The sequence below is a fragment of the Sorex araneus genome, chromosome 6 (assembly GCF_027595985.1).
Source record: "Sorex araneus isolate mSorAra2 chromosome 6, mSorAra2.pri, whole genome shotgun sequence".
Classification (NCBI taxonomy): domain Eukaryota; kingdom Metazoa; phylum Chordata; class Mammalia; order Eulipotyphla; family Soricidae; genus Sorex; species Sorex araneus.
Genome location: NC_073307.1, coordinates 132,113,680 through 132,135,122, shown reverse-complemented (window position 1 = coordinate 132,135,122; position 21,443 = coordinate 132,113,680). Strand labels below are relative to the sequence as shown.

General features: G+C 41.1%; 1 protein-coding gene and 1 pseudogene across 2 annotated transcripts; one reads left to right on the top strand and one right to left on the bottom strand.

Moving 5' to 3' along the window:
• Positions 1–2,375: 2,375 nt before the first annotated feature.
• ARL14EP (ADP ribosylation factor like GTPase 14 effector protein) lies at positions 2,376–16,085 on the bottom strand. 2 transcript variants are annotated; one of them, XM_004607865.3, is made up of 4 exons: positions 15,974–16,085; positions 7,920–8,417; positions 4,847–4,974; positions 2,376–3,279 (listed from the first exon to the last, which is right to left on the bottom strand). In XM_004607865.3, exons 2-4 carry the CDS (start codon positions 8,343–8,345, stop codon positions 3,051–3,053), a joined length of 783 nt encoding a protein of 260 aa, XP_004607922.1. In that variant the 5' UTR covers positions 8,346–8,417; positions 15,974–16,085; the 3' UTR covers positions 2,376–3,050. The 2 variants fall into 2 exon arrangements, with proteins under 2 accessions (XP_004607922.1, XP_054999827.1); XM_055143852.1 differs by lacking the exon at positions 15,974–16,085 and adding an exon at positions 15,111–15,422.
• Positions 9,907–15,342, top strand: LOC101539849 (ribosome biogenesis protein NSA2 homolog; annotated as a pseudogene).
• Positions 16,086–21,443: the final 5,358 nt, after the last annotated feature.

Genomic DNA, 21,443 nt, shown 5'->3' with positions numbered 1-21,443 from the left:
CACTGTGCTATCGCTCCGGCCCCTCAATGTTAATATATATTTATATTGCTTGTATTACTTTTGAATTGACTCCTTTTAAAGTCCTTGCCCTTCAGGTTAAGTTCTCACTTGAAAAGAAAATGATCCCACAACCTTAAGGCACTGTTTGGTTTCAAAGTGAAACTTGTGAAAATGATAAAGAAATGAAAAGTATCACACACCCACCATATTTAATGAACACCAGGAGCCTCAAATTTTTAAGTATGACTGAACAAAGGTGGAGTTGGTAGCCTTTGGTCATTTTAGCAGTATTTACAAACATTTGACTTTTGATAAATCCATTCATTTTTGAAACCAGAATCCTGGAAGATTATTGCAATTTTAATAAATTACAACTGTGCTTGTAGTGAGACAAACAGAACAAGTCAGTTTCTTTTTTAAGGTACTGACTTTGGAGGGGCTGCAGAGTCAAGTGTGCAGGCTATTTGTCTTTAACACACCAAACCTGGGTTCAGTTCTCAGCACCACCTATGGTCCCCCGAGTCTTGCCAGGAGTGATTTCTGAGAGCAGTGTTAGGAGTTAAGTCCTGAGCATCACTGGATGTGCCCTAGAAAATATTTTTAAAAATCATTTTGGCTTTAGGACCACACCTGGTAGTGCCCAGCTCTGTGTTCAAGTGTTGCTCTCAGCAGTGCTTGGGAAAGCATGTGGTGCCAGTGATAAAAGCCAGGCCTCCCACCTGCATGGCATGCACTCGGCACACTGAGCTCTCTCTTAATCTCAAAACTATATTTTCTAATCAACATTTTATAAATTACTCCCTCACAGCTCCAAAGGGAAAAATTTATGCTTTTTAGTTGTAGTATAAGCTTGAAGTATATTATATTTAGTTGAAGTATAAGGCAGTAATACTTCAGATTAAAATGAAGGATAGAATACTAATACACCAGAGCAATGACTATTTAATAAATCTTTATCTTCTAGAAATTATTTTGGAAAGATGAGCCTATCTTCACAACGGTCATTACAAATCATTTACAAGCTGGAGTTCTATACCTTTCTTTCTAGGGCACTCACCTGTTGGTGCTGAGGGTTGGTTATGTAGTATCAGGGACTGAACTCAAGATAGCATGCATGCAAGGGAGGTGTTGCACCTTTTCAAAGAATCTATCTTGCTCACCTTGGTATATATACTCAGATGAAGTACTAGGCTTTTCTTTTATTTTTTGGTGTTGGGACCGAATCTAGAATTGCAGATAGGTGAAACTTTACCATTGAGTTATATCTTCAGCAATTAAAAAAAATTCTTTTCCTGTAGCCTCTTGGTAAAAATAAGACAAAGTGCCCATTCCTATTTTCATATCCTCACCCATATTCTTAACAAACACACTAAAACCTCTAACATGGATGACTGTAGCTGGGGAATACCCCAAAATGCTGAAAAGTGAAGTCATTTATTTTAAAAGACTTTATTTTTTTTATTTATTTTTTTTTCTTTTTGGGTCACACCCAGCGATGCTCAGGGGTTACTCCTGGCTTTGCACTCAGGAATTACTCCTGGCAGTGCTTGGGGGACCATATGGGATGCCGGGGATTGAACCCGGGTCGGCCGCGTGCAAGGCAAACGCCCTACCCGCTGTGCTATCGCTCCGGCCCCAAGACTTTATATTTTAAGACTACTTTATTTTAAAAGACTCCTCTTCACTGTAATTACCAATGCTCAGAGTTCAACTGAGAAGAGATGAAACATTGAAGACACAGAGTTTATTTCCACGGAGATACCAGCAGATGTCAGCAAAAACACAGGCAGGATCATGTAAACCTGCCCAAGCACCACCAGGATTCCTGTGTGCAGAGCAGCAGAGCCAGGAGTAACCCCAGAGCACTGCCGGGTGTGGCCCAAAAACAAAACAAAACAAGAAACTGAACAGCTGAAACTGTTCAACAAGCCTATCTACAACTTACTAACAACACTAAATAATAGACCAAACTATGCTTAGATGGCCCCTTTCACTTAAAAAAAAAAACAAAAACTTATTACCCAGGCACCTGACACAAATGCAGATATTCCTAACAAGCCTTATTTGTGAACACATTTTTCTGGATGGTTCATTGCTTTCACCAACTTCTCAGACACCTTGGGCCTCCAAAAAGTTAAGATCAAAGAACTTGTTATAAAAACACATAGAAACTTATGATGGAGACTTTACAGGCATGCATTTCAAACTTAAATGTTCTAAAATATATCCAGTTAAATATTCATTAGTTGAGTCCATGCCAGAAAAAGTTTAGAATAGATTGTCATCTATAAAGTATTCTGTATAGAATCAGACATATTTAAAAGACTGCGTATAAACATTCTTAGAGTTATAAAAAAAAATCCAAAAAGATTACACAGGATTAGGATGTCTTTTATTTTATTAAAATACAACAAAACAGGGGAAGGTAAAGGTATAATTAAAAAACCCATTTCAGTGGTTGAGGAGAGAGTACAGTGGGGCGGGCACTTGTTTTGCACATAGCCAACTGAGGTTTGATCCCCAGCACCACAATGGGTGCCTGGAGCCAGCCGGGAGTAAGCCCTTGAGCACAGCTGGGTGTGGCGCCCAAACCAAACTCAAACCACTCACAGTTTAAGGTCAGATTATGATTTTCTTAGGGGATCACTCCTGAGTATTTTGGACTGAAAAAGAAACAGGAAAAGTATTTCCTATAATTACTCAAAATGTATATATGGTGATAACTGAGATTTTGAATTGTTCTGCTTGGGGACTGCAGTTTTTTATTATCATCACAGAACTTGTTAGTCAAGAGCTGCCTATAACCCATAGTTTACACTGACCCAGACAGACTTAAAACTGACTGCTGGGCGGTATCTCTTTAAATTTAAAATTAAAAAAAAAAAAAAAAAAACAAAACAAAACTCCAAAGCACTCTAAATGTGAAGTCAGAACAAACTGAGGTGGTTTTTAAATTTCTGTTATTTGGCAAGCAAGGTTAAAGGGTATCTTAGAACGACAGAATTTTATAGGCAAAAGCCTGTAAAGATGCTTTTGTCTGATGCCACGAATTATCCAGCATGCTTATTATGAATGATTTCCCCTCCTTCAATCTCGATTTGCTCATACAGCCACTTGCGGTCACAGCGGCATTCGGCTCCGCATTTGGTGGACCCACACGCAGGACAAGCATAAAAACATCCCAGGCAGTCTTCGTCCAGGCAGTCACAGAGGTCCATTCCGCTGAAAATCAGGAGCCCCTGGCTGTCATAGACCTTGCTCTTCGCTGGTATCACTTGCCTAAGAAAGAAAACACAAGGCTCATGACATCTTACAGAGACATGGCTACCAGAAGTGAGGTAAAAAAATATTTCAGATACAATGGCTTAAATTTAGGGTAATGTTCTGTCAAATCGTCACATCATCTAATGAACCCGTGGCTTCTCTATGAGAAAGCAGTCAATGAACTCTAGGAGTGAAGACAAGCCCTTACTCGAAAGTGTTGAGCTGCATGCAAAAATGTCTCAACATGCCATTCCAGGTTCATTTAAAAGGAAATCTGGTAGTGAAAAAGAACTTTGTTCCAAAATAAATATGTCTTGGTTGGAACTAATTTCCTTTTTGGGCTTAATAAAAAAAAAAGAAAGAAAGAAAAGGCAAGCCAGTTAGTGTGGTACACTTTATTGGCTCTGTTTTACTTTGTGAAGTATTATTTCTATTGATTATACTACCTGAATTGGGTTTTTTTTAGTTTGTTTGCTTGCTTTTGTTTGGGGGCCATACCCAGCAGTGCTCAGGGGACATTATGAGATGCCGGAAATTGAACTCAGGTCAAACACATGCAAGGCAAGTATCCTACCCACTGTACAGTTGTTCAGGCCCCCAAATCAGTCTTTTTTTCTATTTCTTTTTTGTTTTTTCTTTTTGTGTCACACCTGGCAATGCACAGGGGTTACTCCTGGCTCTTTTCTCAGGAATTACCCCTGGTGGTGCTCAGGGGACCATACGGTATGCTGGGAATCAAACCCGGGTCGGCCGCATGCAAGGCAAATGCCTTACCTGCTGTGCTATTGCTCCAGTCCCCCCCAAATTAGTTTTTATACTGTAACAAATCAGGATTTTGTTCATTATGGACTCTACTAAATCTTGCTTTGCCTAGCCATATTTAAAACACTCAATAGAAACCCTGAGAAACAAAAAAAAATGGCTTATGTAGAAAATAATTCTAAATGATTTCTACCAATATTTCTTTGTCAACTTACATTTTAGGAGGAAAAAACCCCACTCATTTAAAAAGTCATGTTTTAAAAAATTTAGTTCTTTTCATTCATCCTATTGATTATACCAAAACAATAAAAAATATAAAAGCAATCTTGTATTCTCATACAATTCAATTTCTTCCAAGGTGTCATTCATATTACAGACACATCAATCATATAATATCAATGCTTTTCCAAAAGGTAAATAATTTTAATCCTAAGAAGTATTATCTTACTCACTTCCTTGATACTTAGAAACTTTTTTCTTTTCGGAGGGAGCTGGGTTCGGGAGAAAGCATGTTGGGCCATGCTCCGGGCTAACTCCTGGCCCTGCAATCAGAAATCACTTCTGGAGCTGCTCAGAGGACCATATGGAATGCCAGGGCTCAAACCTGTTTTATATAAAACAACACAACCTCTCCAGCCCAGAAACTATTTCTATACCTAAGAGCATGCCTTATTTTACATGTGGTTCTTAGTATTTCCAGATCATCCAACTTTACAAAATAGCTACCCAGAAATTTCAAACTGCAAGAGAAAGACAGGGTACACTGATGCAAAGCAAGTGAACAAATTAACTTACACCAGAAGTAGCATGTACAGCCTACCTGTCTGAACCTACTGACGTGTTTTTGGTAAGTCTTCTTTTTTCTCTTTTACCAGTTTCTGGAGCAAATTCAGTCTGCTTGCCTGGGTTTGCAAATTGTAAAGACCTCAAAGCTTTAGCAGTTCTTCCCTGGATAAATGAAAACAAATGATCAACTCAAATCTTGGTATCAGACCTGCAGAAATATTCATTTAATTTTAACCCAGATTATTTCTAAAATTGGAGGGCAACCTGGAATTTGCAAAAATGGCGGTGGTGTGAAGAAATGAGATTTTCAAGCCCAAGACCCAGCAGCATGCTAAAAGCTGACTGGTTGGTGTATTAATAATATTTTTACTACCACAGTTCAGTTTCTGGTGTGTGAGGAGAGGCAGGCATGCCTGGTGAAGCTAAACTGGTTGATGACCACATGGGGAAGAAATCTGCTGTGCACTGGATATAATGGAGGGTCCTCAGGAAAAACTTGTTCTTTTGTACACCATGGATGGAACCGAATTGGAGAATGTGGAAAGAAATAAGGCAGAAGGAGAAAGCCTACCACCAGATGATGGCACTCAGATGTGGTCTGGTGAAGGCCAGGGAGTACAAGTCAATAATGTCCAATGAAAACTAACCTGTATTAGATGGGAGAGTTTTATTGGCAGTGGCACAGGTGTGATATTTCACTGGAAGCCTGTGTGGTGACACCAGTATCCTAGCCCTTGAGCAGATAAACATTTAGACACTTGAAGAACAATGTTACTTCAAAATAAAAAGTTTTTTTTTAATTAAAAGCAAGAAAAAAAAGGGCAAAGAAGCTTAAGCATTAGATCAGTCTCCAACTTCCTGCTTACGATAGATTTAAACTTCATGGGATGCATTTTCCTCATGGAAAATGGGGATAATGCCATCAGGGAGATGCAGCTCAAAACAACTGTGAGATACCACCTCACACCACAGAGAATGGCACACATCCAAAACAACAAAAGCAACCCATGTTGGAGGGGATGTAGGGAGAAAGGGACCCTTCTACACTATTGGTGGGAATGCCGACTTGTTCAGCCCTTCTGGAAAACAATATGGATGCTCCTCAAAAAATTAGAAATTGAGCTTCCATTTGACCCAGTAATACCACTTCTGGGAATATATCCCGGAGAAGCAAAAAAGTATAGTCGAAATGACATCTGCACTTACATGTTCATCGCAGCACTGTTTACAATAGCCAGAACCTGGAAAAAACCCGAGTGCCCGAGAACAAACGACTGGTTAAAGAAACTTTGGTACATCTACACAATGGAATACTATGCAGCTATTAGAAAAGATGAGGTCGTGAAGTTTGCATATAAGTGGATCAACATGGAAAGTATCATGCTAAGTGAAATGAGTTAGAAAGAGAGAGACAGACACAGAAAGACTGCGCTCATCTGTGAGATATAAAATGACAGAGTAGGAGACTAACACCCAAGAATGGTAGAAATAAGTACCAGGAGGTTGGCTCCATGGCTTGGAAGCTGGCCTCACATTCTGGGGGAAAAGGCAGTTCAGACAGAGAAGAGAACATCAAGTAAACTGTGGTTAGAGGATCCGCTCGGGAGGGGAAATTCATGCTGAAAATAGACTATAGATTGAACACGATGGCCACTCAATACCCCTATTACAGACCACAACACCCAAAAGGAGAGAGAGAACAAAAGGGAATGCCCTGCCACAGAGGCGGGGGTTGGGGGGATGGGAAGTGGGGGAGGGATACTGGGTTTATTGGTGGTGGAGAATGGACACTGGTGGAGGGATGGGTGCTCGAACATTGTATGAGGGAAACACAAGTACGAAAATGTGTAAATCTGTTACTGTACCCTCATGGTGATTCACTAATTAAAAAATTAAAAAACACACACACACAAAATGGGGATAATGTATCTACCTTATATTATTGCTTAGACTAACTTAGTTGTTTTATACAAGATATATGGGATAATGTACTAAGTATTAATACTAATATTACAACAAATTTATTAAGCATTACTGGTATTTAAAATGCTTATTGTTTTTTGAGGGGGGACCACAACCAACTGTGCTCAGTATTTACTCCTGGCTCTGTGCCCAGGGATACTCCTCTTGGTGCTGAGGACCATAAGCGGTATCAGGGATTGAACCGAGGGTTGCCCACTTGTAAGGGGCCCCTGAACTATCTCTCTGGCCCATTACTGCTTTTGTTAAAATTAGAGAAAGGCCAGAGAGACTGTTCAAAGGCTGAGCAAAAAATGTACTGCATAATGCAGGCTACACTACTTGGTCTCTTGAGCACTGGTGGGAGTAATCCCAAGCAGAGGCAGGAAGAGCTCCTAAGCACAGCGAGGTATGCATGGGGAGGGGATGGGTTACTCACGGAGGGCTCAGGGGACCCTTTGGGGTGCTGGGGATCGAACCTGGGTTGGTGGCGTGGAAGGCAAGAACCCTACACACTCTACTACAGCTCCGGCCCCTCCATATCCTTCTGTATCAAAGAAATGTTTATGAAATCCTGTGTTATTCTAAAATAGTTACATAACTGAAAGTAGGGTTGTGACTAAAGGAGAGAGTCATGTTATTTAATACTTTCCCATGGAAGAACATACACTTTCTGACATTAGGAAGTCTTAAAACTAGCCATGACCATATACCAAGTGAGAAGTCAGAGCCAGAAGCAAAGGAACCTCACAAGCATCTTAACAACCCAAAGAATGGGATAATGCCAAAGTACTTCATAAACAGGGGAAATTGTCCTGTCATATTGACCCTTTCTTGTTCCCTTGTAATCAGAAGAGAAACTAAGATAGCCCTGGCTTTGCCTTATGTTTTTAAAAGCTGATCATAGTATTTTAGTAGTAGGAGTTCGTGAGTGAAAGAATACAAGTTTAATCTACATATAAGGGGTAAAACCTAACATTATCAATTGTCCAGGCTTACTTTAATATCTAATCCAAGGAAATGGAAATATTTAGAAAAGTCATGTATTTCCGCACTTTTTAACGCATTGTGCTCACCATAAGATTTCCTTAGAAACAAAACCCCAAACTGTATACATAATATAATAGAACAATTCCTATTGTACATACATCTGAGTCAGGTTTCCTTCTCTGCCGGTCTTCAGACTCTACATCCACACTTCCATTGATGATCTGGGTACATTTCGGACAAAGCTTCCAACCAGGAACAAGCTGCCTTCCAAATTTTGCGCTCAGAAAAGTGGCATCATCTAAGTCAATCACATGCAAATTTTTTTTTGCTAACTTTTTGTGAATGTTAAAAGGGTCACAACATGACTTCTGCAAATCTTCAAATCTGTCAATGTAAATTTTTGCATGATGAAAGCAGATTGTATTATTTCCAGAAAGTGTCATTCCTGTTCTAAGTTGAAGTAAAAGCATGTCATTTGATGACAATTCCTGCAAAGTCTTGAAACCAGTGTGACGAGTGTAGTAGGTCTTATGGCACTCATTTGTGGTACGAAGCTGGACGCCCACTGAACAAGGATCCATCATTCTTGATTCAAGAAAGCTCTTTCTCTTCTATTCTGTCCAGCAATCTTTGTTGTTGGTCATATGCTGATCACCCTATTAAATAAAAATTAATCGAATTGTTAAGAAAACATTTACAGAGATTAATTCTGCAGGTTAGTTATCTGCAAAAATGAAAAAGAATTTGATAAGACAACAGAATCTCTTTAAAAGAAAAAGCCTCTTGGGGCTGGAGAGCAGTTCAGGCACTTGCCTTGCACATGGCCAAGCTGGGTTTGATCCTTGGCACCACCAGGAGTGATCCCTGAGCAGAGTCAGACCTAAGTCCTTAGCACCACCCACCACCGCCAACCCCCGAAAGCCTTTAAGAATGCAAGGAAGAGGTATTTTCAGAAAACTTATATTAAGCACTATTATATTTAAATGTTACCATTTGATGTATCCTCTATTGATTCTAGAGAAGATGACAGTTCCTATTTAGTGCTACTTGTTTTATTTTATCGTTTTGGGACCATACCCAACAGTGCTCAGGGCTTATTCCTGACTGTATCAGGGGTTACTCTTGGTGGTACCTAAGGAACTATCTGTGGTGCCAGGCGTTAAATTGGGGTCAGTAGACTGAAAGAAAGAGCCTAAGTTTGAGCTATTTCTGTGGCCCCTTAGCAACATTTTATAAGGTATAAAAAATAAAAAGTAAATATGAAATTTGACCTAAATAGCTACACAGAAAACATAAGACATTTAATAGCCCAACTAATAGAACTAATTAGATAATTCACTAAGGATGCTGAAAATGAAAACCACCATAAAATACCTTATAAAATATATAAACCTTAAAAAATATATATACAAGACCCAAATGGAGAAAATGATCAAATGTAAGACAAAAAAGAAAACCCTAGTTATAGAAATGTATCACAGGAAGTTTGGCTACAGTGCATATGTCCTCCACAAATTTATCTATAAATTCTATACTATTTCAATAAAAATGCTTAACTAGTCCAACCACTACCCCTCATAATTTAGCAAGTTGATTTATATGGAAGAATAAATGTCAAAGAAGACCATCAATTTGAAGGAAACAAAGATAAAAACTTATTAACAAGCTTGTTATAAATCAAGGCCATGCGGTCATAGTATAACACAAACAAATCGGTGATGAGTGTATGGTATAAGACAGGTGGTGTGAGAACAATGGGGTTAGATGTGAATGGGAAAAGGATTCAATAAAACGCTGCCTGAATACTATTGCCTAAGAAATGAAAAAACAGTATCTGCTCCTGAAATATTCCAAATGCTTTAAAGAATCACCACGAAAAAAATGATAAAAAAAGTTTATAGGAAACATAAACTTTGTGACACTGGGCTGAAGAATACCTGCAAGCTCAAAAGCACCCATCAAAGAAAAAAAATGGAGCCTTCTAAGTATCAAAATAAAACAATTTTTTGCAGACCTCCAAGGAAAAAGGGCGCACTTAAAATCTGTTGCTATTGTGCAAGTTGCTTGTGGGTGTCTAGAGACCTGCAAAGTCCAGAGCTTCTTGATGTTGGGGTGGCTGCACTAGGCTGCCCTGAAGCTGTCACCATGCCACAAAATGAACATACTGAGTTACTACATAAGCACTATAGATATCGTTTGAATTACCATGAGAAGAAGAGAAAGAAAGATGGTCAAGAGCTTCATGAATGTTCAAAAAAAAAAAAACGGAAAAAAGATGACTGGTTTGAAGGCTAAGCTCTGCCATAAACAGTGTCATGCTGAGAAAATACAAATGAAAAGGACTATTAAAATGCATGAAAAGAGAAACACTAAGCAAAAGAATGACTCCACAAGGAGCAGTGCCTGAGTATCTGCTGGACAGAGAGAGAGAGAGATAGAGAGAGAGAGAGACAGAGAGAGAGAGAGAATCCTGAGCTCAAGTACTTTCCAATGTGATTAAACAGAAACAGAAAGAGAAAGCAGGAGAATGGGACATTCCTCTGCCCAAAGTTCGTGCCCAGGGAGAAGCAGAACTATTAAGTTATTCAAACAGGAAAGAGAAAGAAGAGAGCATGGAAGAGGATGGTTACTGAAGTCTGCTTTCTTACAGATGGCTTTACACAAAAACCACCTAAATATGAAAGGTTCGTTAGACCAATGGGTTTATATTTCAGAAAAAATCCTGACCTGAGAGGCACTTTTTGCCTGTTAATACTTGGTGTCAAGAAGAATCCTTCATGTCCACTCTACACTACTTTACACTACATTGGGTGTTATCACCAAAGCTACTAATCACTGAGGTGAATGTGAGAGTTGGGCTTGACACACAGGGAGGCAAAGTTATTTGGGTAAAATATGCCCAGGAAACCAGCAATCCTGAAAATGATGGATGCATCAATGCAGTCTTACTGGTTTGGCAGCAGCTTATACAAGTAACTTCTTATACCTATAGAAGACTATAGGGAAGCCACCATTAACATATCTGCAGTCATTGAGGGAAAAAAGCATATGATACTGCACTAAATATTAAAGTGTCCTAGTTGTCTTAAAAAACATACAAACAAGCCTAATTATATGGGGTCTCTGACTCGGAAAGGGCTTTATTCCCTTTGAGATATTTGACAACTGACAATTATAGGTACACAGACAAAGGACAGCAGTGCAAAACAAACAGAAACCACAACACATCCATCTTTTCTTTTTTGTTCCAGTAGACATTTAGTTCCAAGTCCCTCTGTTCATTTTATTTTAATATTCCTGGTTCATGAAACTGGTCTTTTGAATGTGAGTTGAACTGGCTGCATTACTAAACCCTCCCCTCATTGAGAGATATGTACAAGCATTCTAACTTTGGTTACTTTGGATCTTGATGAGAGTCATATTTTATATACATCATCCTTTTTGGGGGGTAGGAGTTATCTTTTTTCCTTCTTTTGACTGTTTAGGGAGCCACACCTCACCACACCTTAATAGTTCTCGGGAGCTATTCCTAGCTCAATGCTTGGGTGAGTATAAAATGGTGGGAGAGTATGAAATCAAGCCCAGGCCTTCAGCATGCAAAGCCTGTACCCAGTGAGATAAGCTATCTCTCTGGCTACTGAAAACGATCCTGAAAACAAAGTAACAAAGTAACTCATTTCAGGCAGTTAATGCTGATCAGTAAAATACCTAGAATGCCTCACAGGAAAAAAAAAAATCCTTTTTTTTTTTTTAATGGAATAAAATGCAAACCAGTAACCACAGCTAACAACAGTAAATTATTTAGGTTCCTTTAAACTGTTTTAAAATGATTATTGGAGATGATTTAGTCTTGCTTCCTTTTAGGAAGGTTTCACTAAGATACCAATGAGATATAAGTATTCAAGTATTTCAAAATTTGTCTTTATGTAGGATTTACAAACATTAACATTTATTTAATTCCCGAATAGGTCAGCGAGTTTCCCAAAACTTTCCTATACAGATGTGTGGGTGAATTTTCATTTGTGTAACTTTTTTTCCATTTCAAAGAGTACAAAAATGTTTTGGACACATCTAATTTTTGTGAGGCCTGTGCTTATGTTTCTCTTATACCCGTAGTTAAGCTATCCTTCCAATATCTCCCCATGATACTGTGAGAATGCAGAACAAGGACAAAGACCCTCTAAATTCCCACTCTTTGCCTCATTTGTGAATTCATGATGAGTTAATTGTCCTCACTGATCAACTGAAATAATGCTTGTTAATGGAACTCTAAGTCAGTCCCTCTCCTTTAAGGTCTCTGAATTTCCGTCTAGACTGTATGGTTCAGACAGAAATAAAAAACCAGTTTTGGATCTACAATCAACTCTGTCAGTTTTACTCTGTGAGATGCTGCTAGGTAGGCCATTTTCTTTTCTTTTTTTCACTTTTTGGGTCATACCCTGTGATGCACAGAAGTTACTCCTGGCTGTGCACTCAGGAATTACTCCTGGTGGTGTTCAGGGGACCATATGGGATGCTGGGAATGGAACCCGGGTCGGCCACATGCAAGGCAAATGCCCTACCTGCTGTGTTATCGCTCCAGCCCCTAGTTAGGCCTTTTTGAAAGCTAAATGTTTGGAGGTTCTAGCAGGGGAGCTACTCGTATACCCTCCACTGAAGACCAGTCCATATCTACCTGGGGAAGGCCATCCTCTACGACCGAGCGCACAGCTTCGGGAGGGAGGCACATGGAGTGGTGAGGGAGGAAGGGGACACCTGCCTAGCCAGTCAGATCAGCTGAATCAACCCTGGTGATCAATGGGTGACAGATGTCGCAGCCAGATCGCCCTCACATTCTAGGTAGCCTTTTTGGTCAGAGAGTTTTCACCCATGTATAGAAGAGGGTGACTCAGAGGCTAGAAACTGCTTTGAAGTCTTGAGTCTGATGCCTGGTAGTGATCACAGGTTCTCAGCCTAGTCCTGTGGTTCTGCTGTCTGGGAGCCCTGCGACAGCGTGAGATCTCTAGGACACATCCGTGGGCGCAAGCACTGCAAGTAAAGTGCGCAATCCACAGTGAGCACCATGGTCAGGAGTACGGCCCCAGTAAGCAGGAGTGTGAGCGCTATGGTGACCCCCAGCAAATACTACAAACAGAATGCATGTCAGCAACACCAAGAAATGCATGTCCCCCCACACCCCCATCATCTCCAGACAACTGTTTAACCACTGGTGAGCATCATTACCAAAAATGTGCAACAGCCAATCATGACAACAGCAACAAAGGGGAAAACCAAAGCAGACCAAACCAAAAAAGAATTCTCTCATTGCACTCTTCTCCTTCCCTTCTCTTGTAATAATCCTATGGAATCAAGCCTCTCCTTTACCAACTCTGGAACTGTACTCTGACACCTTCTGGCAAAGATTTTGCAATTTGGAATTTCTTTTGCCTTAGAAAGGTCAACACTTACGTTAGTCTGTAGCCCCAAGATTAAGAATTACAATTTTACAGAAAAGAATTCAGAGCTCATGAAAGAGACACACAGTTCAACATTGGAATCATTTGCTCCTTTCAGGATATGAACAAAGCCAGCTCATGGAATCAGTTTTCCTGCATTACTGCTTGCCACGCTACACATTACCATCTATAGGGTACCTGAGGCATAATGAAGGGCTTAGTCAAGATCTCTCTTTGCCAGAGAAATTTATAAGCAATTCCAGGTATGTGGGTATATAAATGTACAAATCAAACATTTACTGATGATAAATCATAAAGCAGTTTAATTTAGTGATAGCATAGTGGTAGGGCGTTTACCTTGCACGCGGCTGACCTGGGTTTGATTCCTCCACCCCTCTCGGAGAGCCCAGCAAGCTCCCAAGAGTATCTCGCCACACGGCAGAGCCTGGCAAGCTATCCATGGTGTATTTAATATGCCAAAAACAGTAACAAGTCTAACAATGGAGATGTTACTGGTGCCCGCTCCAGCAAACTGATGAGCAATGTGATGATAGATACAGTGATTCTATTTAAGAGCCTCGCTGTTGCTTCTCAGCTAGCCTGGTGGGCTTGGGCAGTTCAGTGCAAAGGCCAGAGGATGCCATGCTACTTGGGCCTTGAAGTGCAGGGATACCTGCGCCTCCAGGGCCACAACTGAATTGCACCTGGGATTGCTTGGGGGGACCATGCGGTGCAGGAAATCAAACCCACTAACCACTGTACTATCTCCTTGGTCCCTTAAAGTGAATTTTTAAAGTTACTCGACCCCACAGTTAAAGAAGCTCAGGGCATGACTACTGCTGGCTTAGAAAAGCTAAGCAAACTCGTACAAGACCACACATCACTAACAAGTTTTTAACAAGTCTAGTGCATTTTCTCAAGAGTCCTATCAGATTGAAAGCAGAACAAAAGAGACTGAGAAAAGATCAACAGAAAGATCAAAAGAAAAACAGAGAACGTTGGGGCAGGTGAGACAGTACAGAGGGTAAGGTGCTTGCCTTGCTGTGTAGCCAGCTGGGCTTATCTCATCCCACACATCCTGCAGAGCACACCAAGAGTGATTTCTTAATGCAGAGTCAGGAGTAACCCCTGAGCACCACTGGGTGTGCCCCAAATACAAAAACAAACAAACAAAAGAGAAAGACAGAATTTAGAGCATTTGGCCCAAGCTTCTATAGTGTTAGGCACAGCACTAAGTACAAATAGCACTAAGTACAAATAAATAACCTATTTATCCTCATGATACTAATGTTAGTCCCGTCATCCCTATTTACAAATGCAATAAGTGAAGTGCAGAGGGTAGGGTTAGTTCCCGAGCTCTAGGAGAGTGATTCATTTAATTTGGCCAAATATTTGCTAAATCTTTGAAAAGAGCAACAAGAGAATCACTTTACTGTGAAGAATCTTGTAGTGCGAATGATTTACTCTAGGCCCACATTTAGTCCAGTGTACTTTCACTGGAATAATTCGGTGAACTGTTCAGGTTTCCAAACCTGATTTTTAATTTGTCTCTGTATCTGAGAGTCCTTAAGGTCTGAGAAAATATTTAGAGGGATTTCACGAGTTTTCTTGTGAATGTGACCAAAAAGAATGAGCAAAGCTCTTCTCATTTTACCTAATCCCAAATCGCAGCAAAATTGCTGGTGAACAAGGTGGATGCTGGGCTAGCCATTTTGAAACTGAGCAGTAAGAATAAGGACCTTGCCCTGCTTCCTAAAAACTAGGCTCCATTAAACGCAATACTTGTTGCAAACACCGCACCACTGCAAATCTAAGTACACTATCTGCAAAATGCTTTAATACTTTACTTCTTTTTATTGGTCTTTTTTTTTCGTAGCCCAGGGCTCTTTCTTTGCCAGGCAACCCTAAACTTACCCTTCAAGACAGCTGCGGCGTCTCGGCGGACCGCAACATGGTGAATTACTCAGATACTATGTTACACTTCCTTCTCCCAGTGTTTTCCGCAGCACTTTTTGGGTTACGGAAACTTTCCCTCTACTCTCAGCTGCTGGAAGACAAGAGTTCTAGCGTTCCTTTAGGCATCAGCCAAAGGAAAAGAAAAACTTTCGGGACTTCCTTGTTACAGGCTTGTCACTTGTATTATTAATTTTTTTTACATATTAAAATCTGTCAAGGCAAGAGATCACATGAGTCTTGTATACAGTTTCGGCACCCTTGAGCACTCGACAGAGCACTCAGTGGGCACTAAACATCTTCTAAACAAACACAAGTTGAGAAACTGCGTGAATTTTACTCCCAGCAAGAGGGATCGCCTCCAAACCAACGTACCCAGGCCCCAGTAATTATTTCCACCCCAGCCCTGGGTCACAGGCATCATACCTTTCGCTCGATTTAACAGTGTTTCAAGCCAACAGTTAAGTCCTGCGAGCACTTAATAGATTTATGCTCTAAGGAAGGTGCAATGTTATAGATAATTAGGCTCACGATCTCTGAGGTCCTCGTCTAAATCGTTGAGGTCTGAGAGATTTGAGAGCTTCGAGTCTTCGGGAAAGCGGTGACGGTCTCGGGGACACGCTAGGCCTTGGCACGGGTGGCAGATGAATGGGGCGAAGGCGACAAGGCTCCTAGGAGGCCCCAAACAGCTGCTGATAATCCCCGGTAAGCGCCCGGGCCGCCCCATAGGGACCTCCAAGGCACCATGCAGCCTCCCTCTCCTCCCTGGGGCCCGATTCCAGATCCCCGATCCTTTCCAGAACTTCCCCGGGGCCCCACGCTACCTTACAGCGAGTTCTTCTTCGCCCGAATCCACGCACTTACGCCTTGGCTGGCCGCTTCCCCGCGCGTCTCCGCGTTACCACTGAGAGGACGGCGAGCGGGGGCTAGAGAAGCACAGGACGACCATAAAGAGAGGCCCTGGGAGCAGCCTAGAGAGGACCCGAGCCTGGCTGCCTTCTGGGTGCAGAAGGCGGGGCGGTGGCGCAAACTCGCTGGTGATTTAAGGTGAGGCAATAGTTGCTTCAGAAGTTCGCTCACTTTTGTCGCTGATTCTCGGAGCGTAGGGAATTGAGAACTCCCTGGAGCATCCCTTATAAGATACAGATTCGGCTAACTTGGGCTGTCCTTGCAACGAACTCGGCTGTAGATGACAAAATGTTTGCCCCTCCTAATTCTTAGAGGAGAAGCGAATCAGTGAAAAGGACGTCAGGAAGAGAAACTTTATTTAAGGTCTCCCGTTTTATTTTCTTAACATTCAACCGGAATATATTCCCAAATGCATCTCCTTTATTGTAAACTTAAAAAAAAAAAACAAAACAAAACAGCGAGGTTTATCACTTTCAGTGAAATGTGGGCTCCAGGAAATGCTTGCAAATTTACTGGGGGGGGAGGGGGAGGGAATCCATCCTCTTTAAAAGTACCCCTGCCTTCATGAAAAAATGCTCCACATTGCTACTTATCAGGGAGATGCAAATCAAAACAACAATGAGATATCATCTCACACCACAGAGACTGGCACACATTCCAAAGAACAAAAGCAACCAGTGTTGGCATGGATGTGGGGGAAAAAGGGACGCTCTTTCACTGTTGGTGGGAATGCTGACTGGTCCAGCCTTTCTGGAAAACAATATGGACAGTCCTTTAAAAACTAGAAATTAAACTTCCATATGACCCCGCAATACCACTTCTGGGAATATATCCCAACAATGCAAAAAAGCACAGTAGAGATGACATCTGTACCTATATGTTCATTGCAGCACTGTTCATAATAGCCCAAATCTGGAAACAACCCAATGCCCTAGAACAGATGACTGGTTAAAGAAACTTTGGTACATCTACACAATGGAATATTATGCAGCTGTTAGGAGAGATGAAGTCATGAAATTTGCTTATAAATGGATAGACATGGAGAGTATCATGCTAAGTGAAATGAGTCAGAAAGAGAGGGACAGACATAGAAGGACTCAATTGTGGAGTATAGAATAACATCACATGAGACTGACACCCAAGAACAGTAGATACAAGGGCCAGGAGGATTACCCCTTATTTGGAAGCCTGCTACATGAGTGGAGGGAAGAAGGCAGATGAAATATAGGGATCACTAAGAAAATGATGACTGGAGGAACCAGTCAGGATGGGAGATGTGTGCCGAAAGTAGATAATGGACAAAACATGATGACCTCTCAGTGTCTCTGTTGTAAGCCATAATGCCCAAAAGTAGAGAGAAAGTATGGGGGAATATTGTCTGCCATGGAGGCAGGGGAAAGATGGGAAAAGGGGGATATACCGGGGATATTGGTGGTGGGGAATATGCACTGGTGGAGGGATGGGTGTTTGATCACTGTGTGATTGTAACCCAAACATAAAAGCTTGTCACTACCTCATGGTGATTCAATAAAATTTAAAAATAAAAATAAATAAAAGTACCCTGCCTATTGTCTGTGCTGTCTAGTGCTTAAAGTCTTACTTTTTAAAGTTGATTATTAATTTGGAACCACATGTTTGAGATGTCTTAACTGAAGGGGTGCAGCTCTAATCCATTCTGTTTTTAAAGGTGGGGCAAGAAAGAAGAAAAAGCCCAACCTGTTTTTTTTTTAATTTAGTAAAGTGATACATGTGAAAAAAGGAAATGAGGACCATCAAGATTCAGCTTGTTAATGTTACATACTTGCTGTAATTTGTTTTCTGCTGTGACTGCCACAAAATCTCACCAAATAGGGAATGGGAAAAGGAAAAAAGAATTCCACCATGGTCCTTATCTGTCTCCTGAAAGTCAGTCCAATTGTTTTTAATCAGTTTCTTTATTGTTAGTTCATTGCTAAATTTTGAGCTGAAAATAATAAAACATATCACAGCTTTCAAAGATTTCACAGACAGTGAAATGGGTGGAGTTCATCACAGTGTGATGTGATGAACACCAGAACAGAAACTTAAGGCTACGAACACCGTAGAATGATAGGTGCTAAAGCAAGTGTCTTCTGGGAGGAGATTCGTGTTTGAGTTCAACAGCCATATGAGAAATGATATGGTCGGGTGGAATGGTTGCCTCCAAGTAAAGTGCTAGGTAAACTATCTTAACGTAATGAAACTGAGGATTAAAAACCGCAGGCTTGCAAAACATGGTATATTGAATCCCTTTAAATACCTTGTCTTTAAAGCAAGAGGAAAGAACTGGATTAAGTTGACACACAAGGATAGGGTGTTAGCAAGTGGAAGATCACCACCACCCAAATCACGGGCTATGCCTTGTTTATATATAGTCTTTCATTGTCCACCTTTCCCATATGCTCTGGAGAACCAGCAGTTTTAACCAGGAGATCCACAGGTGGGAAGTGTCTAGAGCCATTGGCTGACTTTGTTAATCAGACACAGGGACATATTCTTTTTTTTATATAATTTATTTATTTTACTGGATCACCATGTGGAAAGTTACAAAGTTTTCAGTCTTATGTCTCAGACAATGCTCGAACACCTGTCCCTTCACCAGTGCCCATATTCCACCACCAAGAACCCCAGTATACCTCCCACCCCCTCACCCCACCACCCCCAGCTGCGTAGCTGATAAATTTCACTTCATTTTCTCTTTACCTTGATTACATTCCATATTTCAACACGAAACTCACTATTGTTCTTGGAGTTTCCCCCCAAAAAACAGCCCTGCTGACAATTTGATAATTAGTTTTCCATTGCTGAGAATGGAATATTATTATTATTATTATTAATTATTTTGCGGTACCGGGAAGTGAACCCAGTGCCTCACCCCTGTGAGACATGTAGCAGAATAGTAGATTTAGGGCTCAAGAAAAGGACTTAGAGAAGATTCTGTGGGAGAGTAGGAAAACCACGGAAAAGCAGAGTCCCACAATCCAAAACAGAGAGGTGAAGCAGGACTTATCAGTACAAGAGGACTGGCTATCTGAAGTAGTAGAGCAAGTCACACATGTAATACACATGTAAACATTCGAGTAGAGGTTCTAGCAAAGGTAAAAAAAGAAACTTATGAAATCTGTTAGCTCTGATAAGAAGGCAATGAGCGCTAGTGTAACAAAAGTCCTTTGACTTAAGTCATGGGAAATTAGACATTAGACGAATTCAATAGAGCAGATTTTTCAAGAAGCTTTACTACTGCTGTACTTGGTCTTTTTGGGTATCTTTGATTATGATTATGATAAATTGAACGTCAAAAACAAATGTAGTTCTATTCTGGGTTTAAACAGTTACATTTGGATTATTTTGTTTCTGCGCAGAGTTGTCCTAGTTCTGGGAACAACTAGAAAAGACCCAGTTACTGCTTGGAAACAGTGTCTCCAGCAAAGAGCACTCAAAGGTCCCTAAACAGAGATCAGGAGTTTCATCGAAGGAAGGAGACAGAAATGGAGATCGAGGCAAATGCAGGCAGTCTGAGAGAAGGAAGTGACGAGAGAATTTTGGAAACACACAGAGGTGTCATTTTGAACTTCTGAGTAACCTGTGTTCTAGTTTCTTAAACAAGTGGATCATGACCCCACATGTGTTCACATAAGTGGATGTGAGAATCGTGAACCATTGTAAAAATCTATTTTAAGATAGATATCGTTATTATTTAGTATAAGTAAATGTCTGATTTGCTTACATGCTTACCCAGGGCCACATAACTGTTTCTCTTGAGAGAAGTGGTTGTGAGGCCCAAAGTTTAAGACGCCCTGATCTAAGCACCGTACGTAGCACTTGTAGCACTGTTGTCCCATTGTTCATCAGTTTGCTTGAGTGGGCACCAGTAACATCTCCACTGTGAGACTTGTTGTTACTGTTTTTGGCGTATCACAAATGTCACGGGTAGCTTGCCAGGCTTTGTCTTGTGAGCTGGATACTCTCGGTAGCTTGCTAGGCTAAGGTGAAATTACATGAGGCTAGGGAAGGAACTACCAAAAACAGCAGGTCAGTCATTTCCTGATGCTTCTATGGGATTTGCGATGCTTTGTCTTCCCATCAACTAGAGTGGAGACTGTATCACTGTATCACTGTCATCCCGTTTCTCATCGATTTTCTCGAGCAGGCACCAGTAATGTCTCCATTGTGAGACTTGTGGTTACTGTTTTTGGTATATCGAATACGTCACAGGTAGCTTGCCAGGCTCTACCGTGTAGGCAGAGTAATCTAGGTAGCTTGCTGGACTCTCCGAGAGGGGTGGAGGGTTGGCTGCGTGCAAGGCAAACGCCCTACCCGCTGTGCTATCGCTCCAGTCTAGAATGGAGACACCTTGAATAAATCCTATCTGCTCTACCAATCAAAATGAGAGTTGGATCCAGCCAACTTCTTCCTTCTCCTATTCCTGTGCTTCAGAATTCTCACATGGTCTCTTGAGGCTAATGTGGTCTCCTTTGCATGGTGCTAGTGGTAGTTTGGCTTCTGGCTTGGTGGCTTAGGGCTCCCAGTGCTTGTGTCCAGAGTGCTTACCTCTTCGAAAAGCAAGATGAGAGCTGCTCTGCCTTTCCTCCTTATCCCTGGCAGTTCTGAAGCATTGCTTCCATGCTATTATGTTGGTTGTATGTGGCTTCCCAGGTGGGGAAACAGCCTTCACCTCTTAACGGGAAGAGTATTAAAACTTTGCTGACTGCAAGTAGATAACGGACCAAACATGATGACCTCTCAGTGTCTCTGTTGCAAGCCATAATGCCCAAAAGTAGAGAGAGAGAATATGGAGAATATTGTCTGCCATGGAGGCAGGGGAGGGTGGGAAAGGGGCCGTATACTGGGGATATCGGTGGTGGGGAATGTGCACTGGTGGAGGGATGGGTGTTTGATCATTGTGTGATTGTAACCCAAACATGATAGCTTGTAAATATCTCACAGTGATTCAATTAAAACAACAACAAAAAAACCCCAACCTTTCCTGACCACTTAAAAAAATCCCAGGTTGGTATAGGCACAGGAGATGTTACAGGACTCCAAGCCTTTACCTTGCATGCAGATGGCCCAGGTTCAATCCCGGCCCCACATATCGCTGAGCACTGCCAGGGATCGCTCCTAAGCAAAGAGGTGGGAATAATCCCTGAGCATGTCCAGGTGTGACTCCCAAGCCCCAAAATTAAAAAAAAAGCTTCATAAAATGGCATAGACTAATACTAAATCTTAGAAACCTTTTTGCAGATGCCAATTATAGCTTCACCATACACAAGTATAATATATATCTTTTTTGCTGATAGTTTTTTTTGTGCTTAATGCAAATCTGAAACTTATTCCTGCTTTAATGTAACAATAGTTGTCACTGGT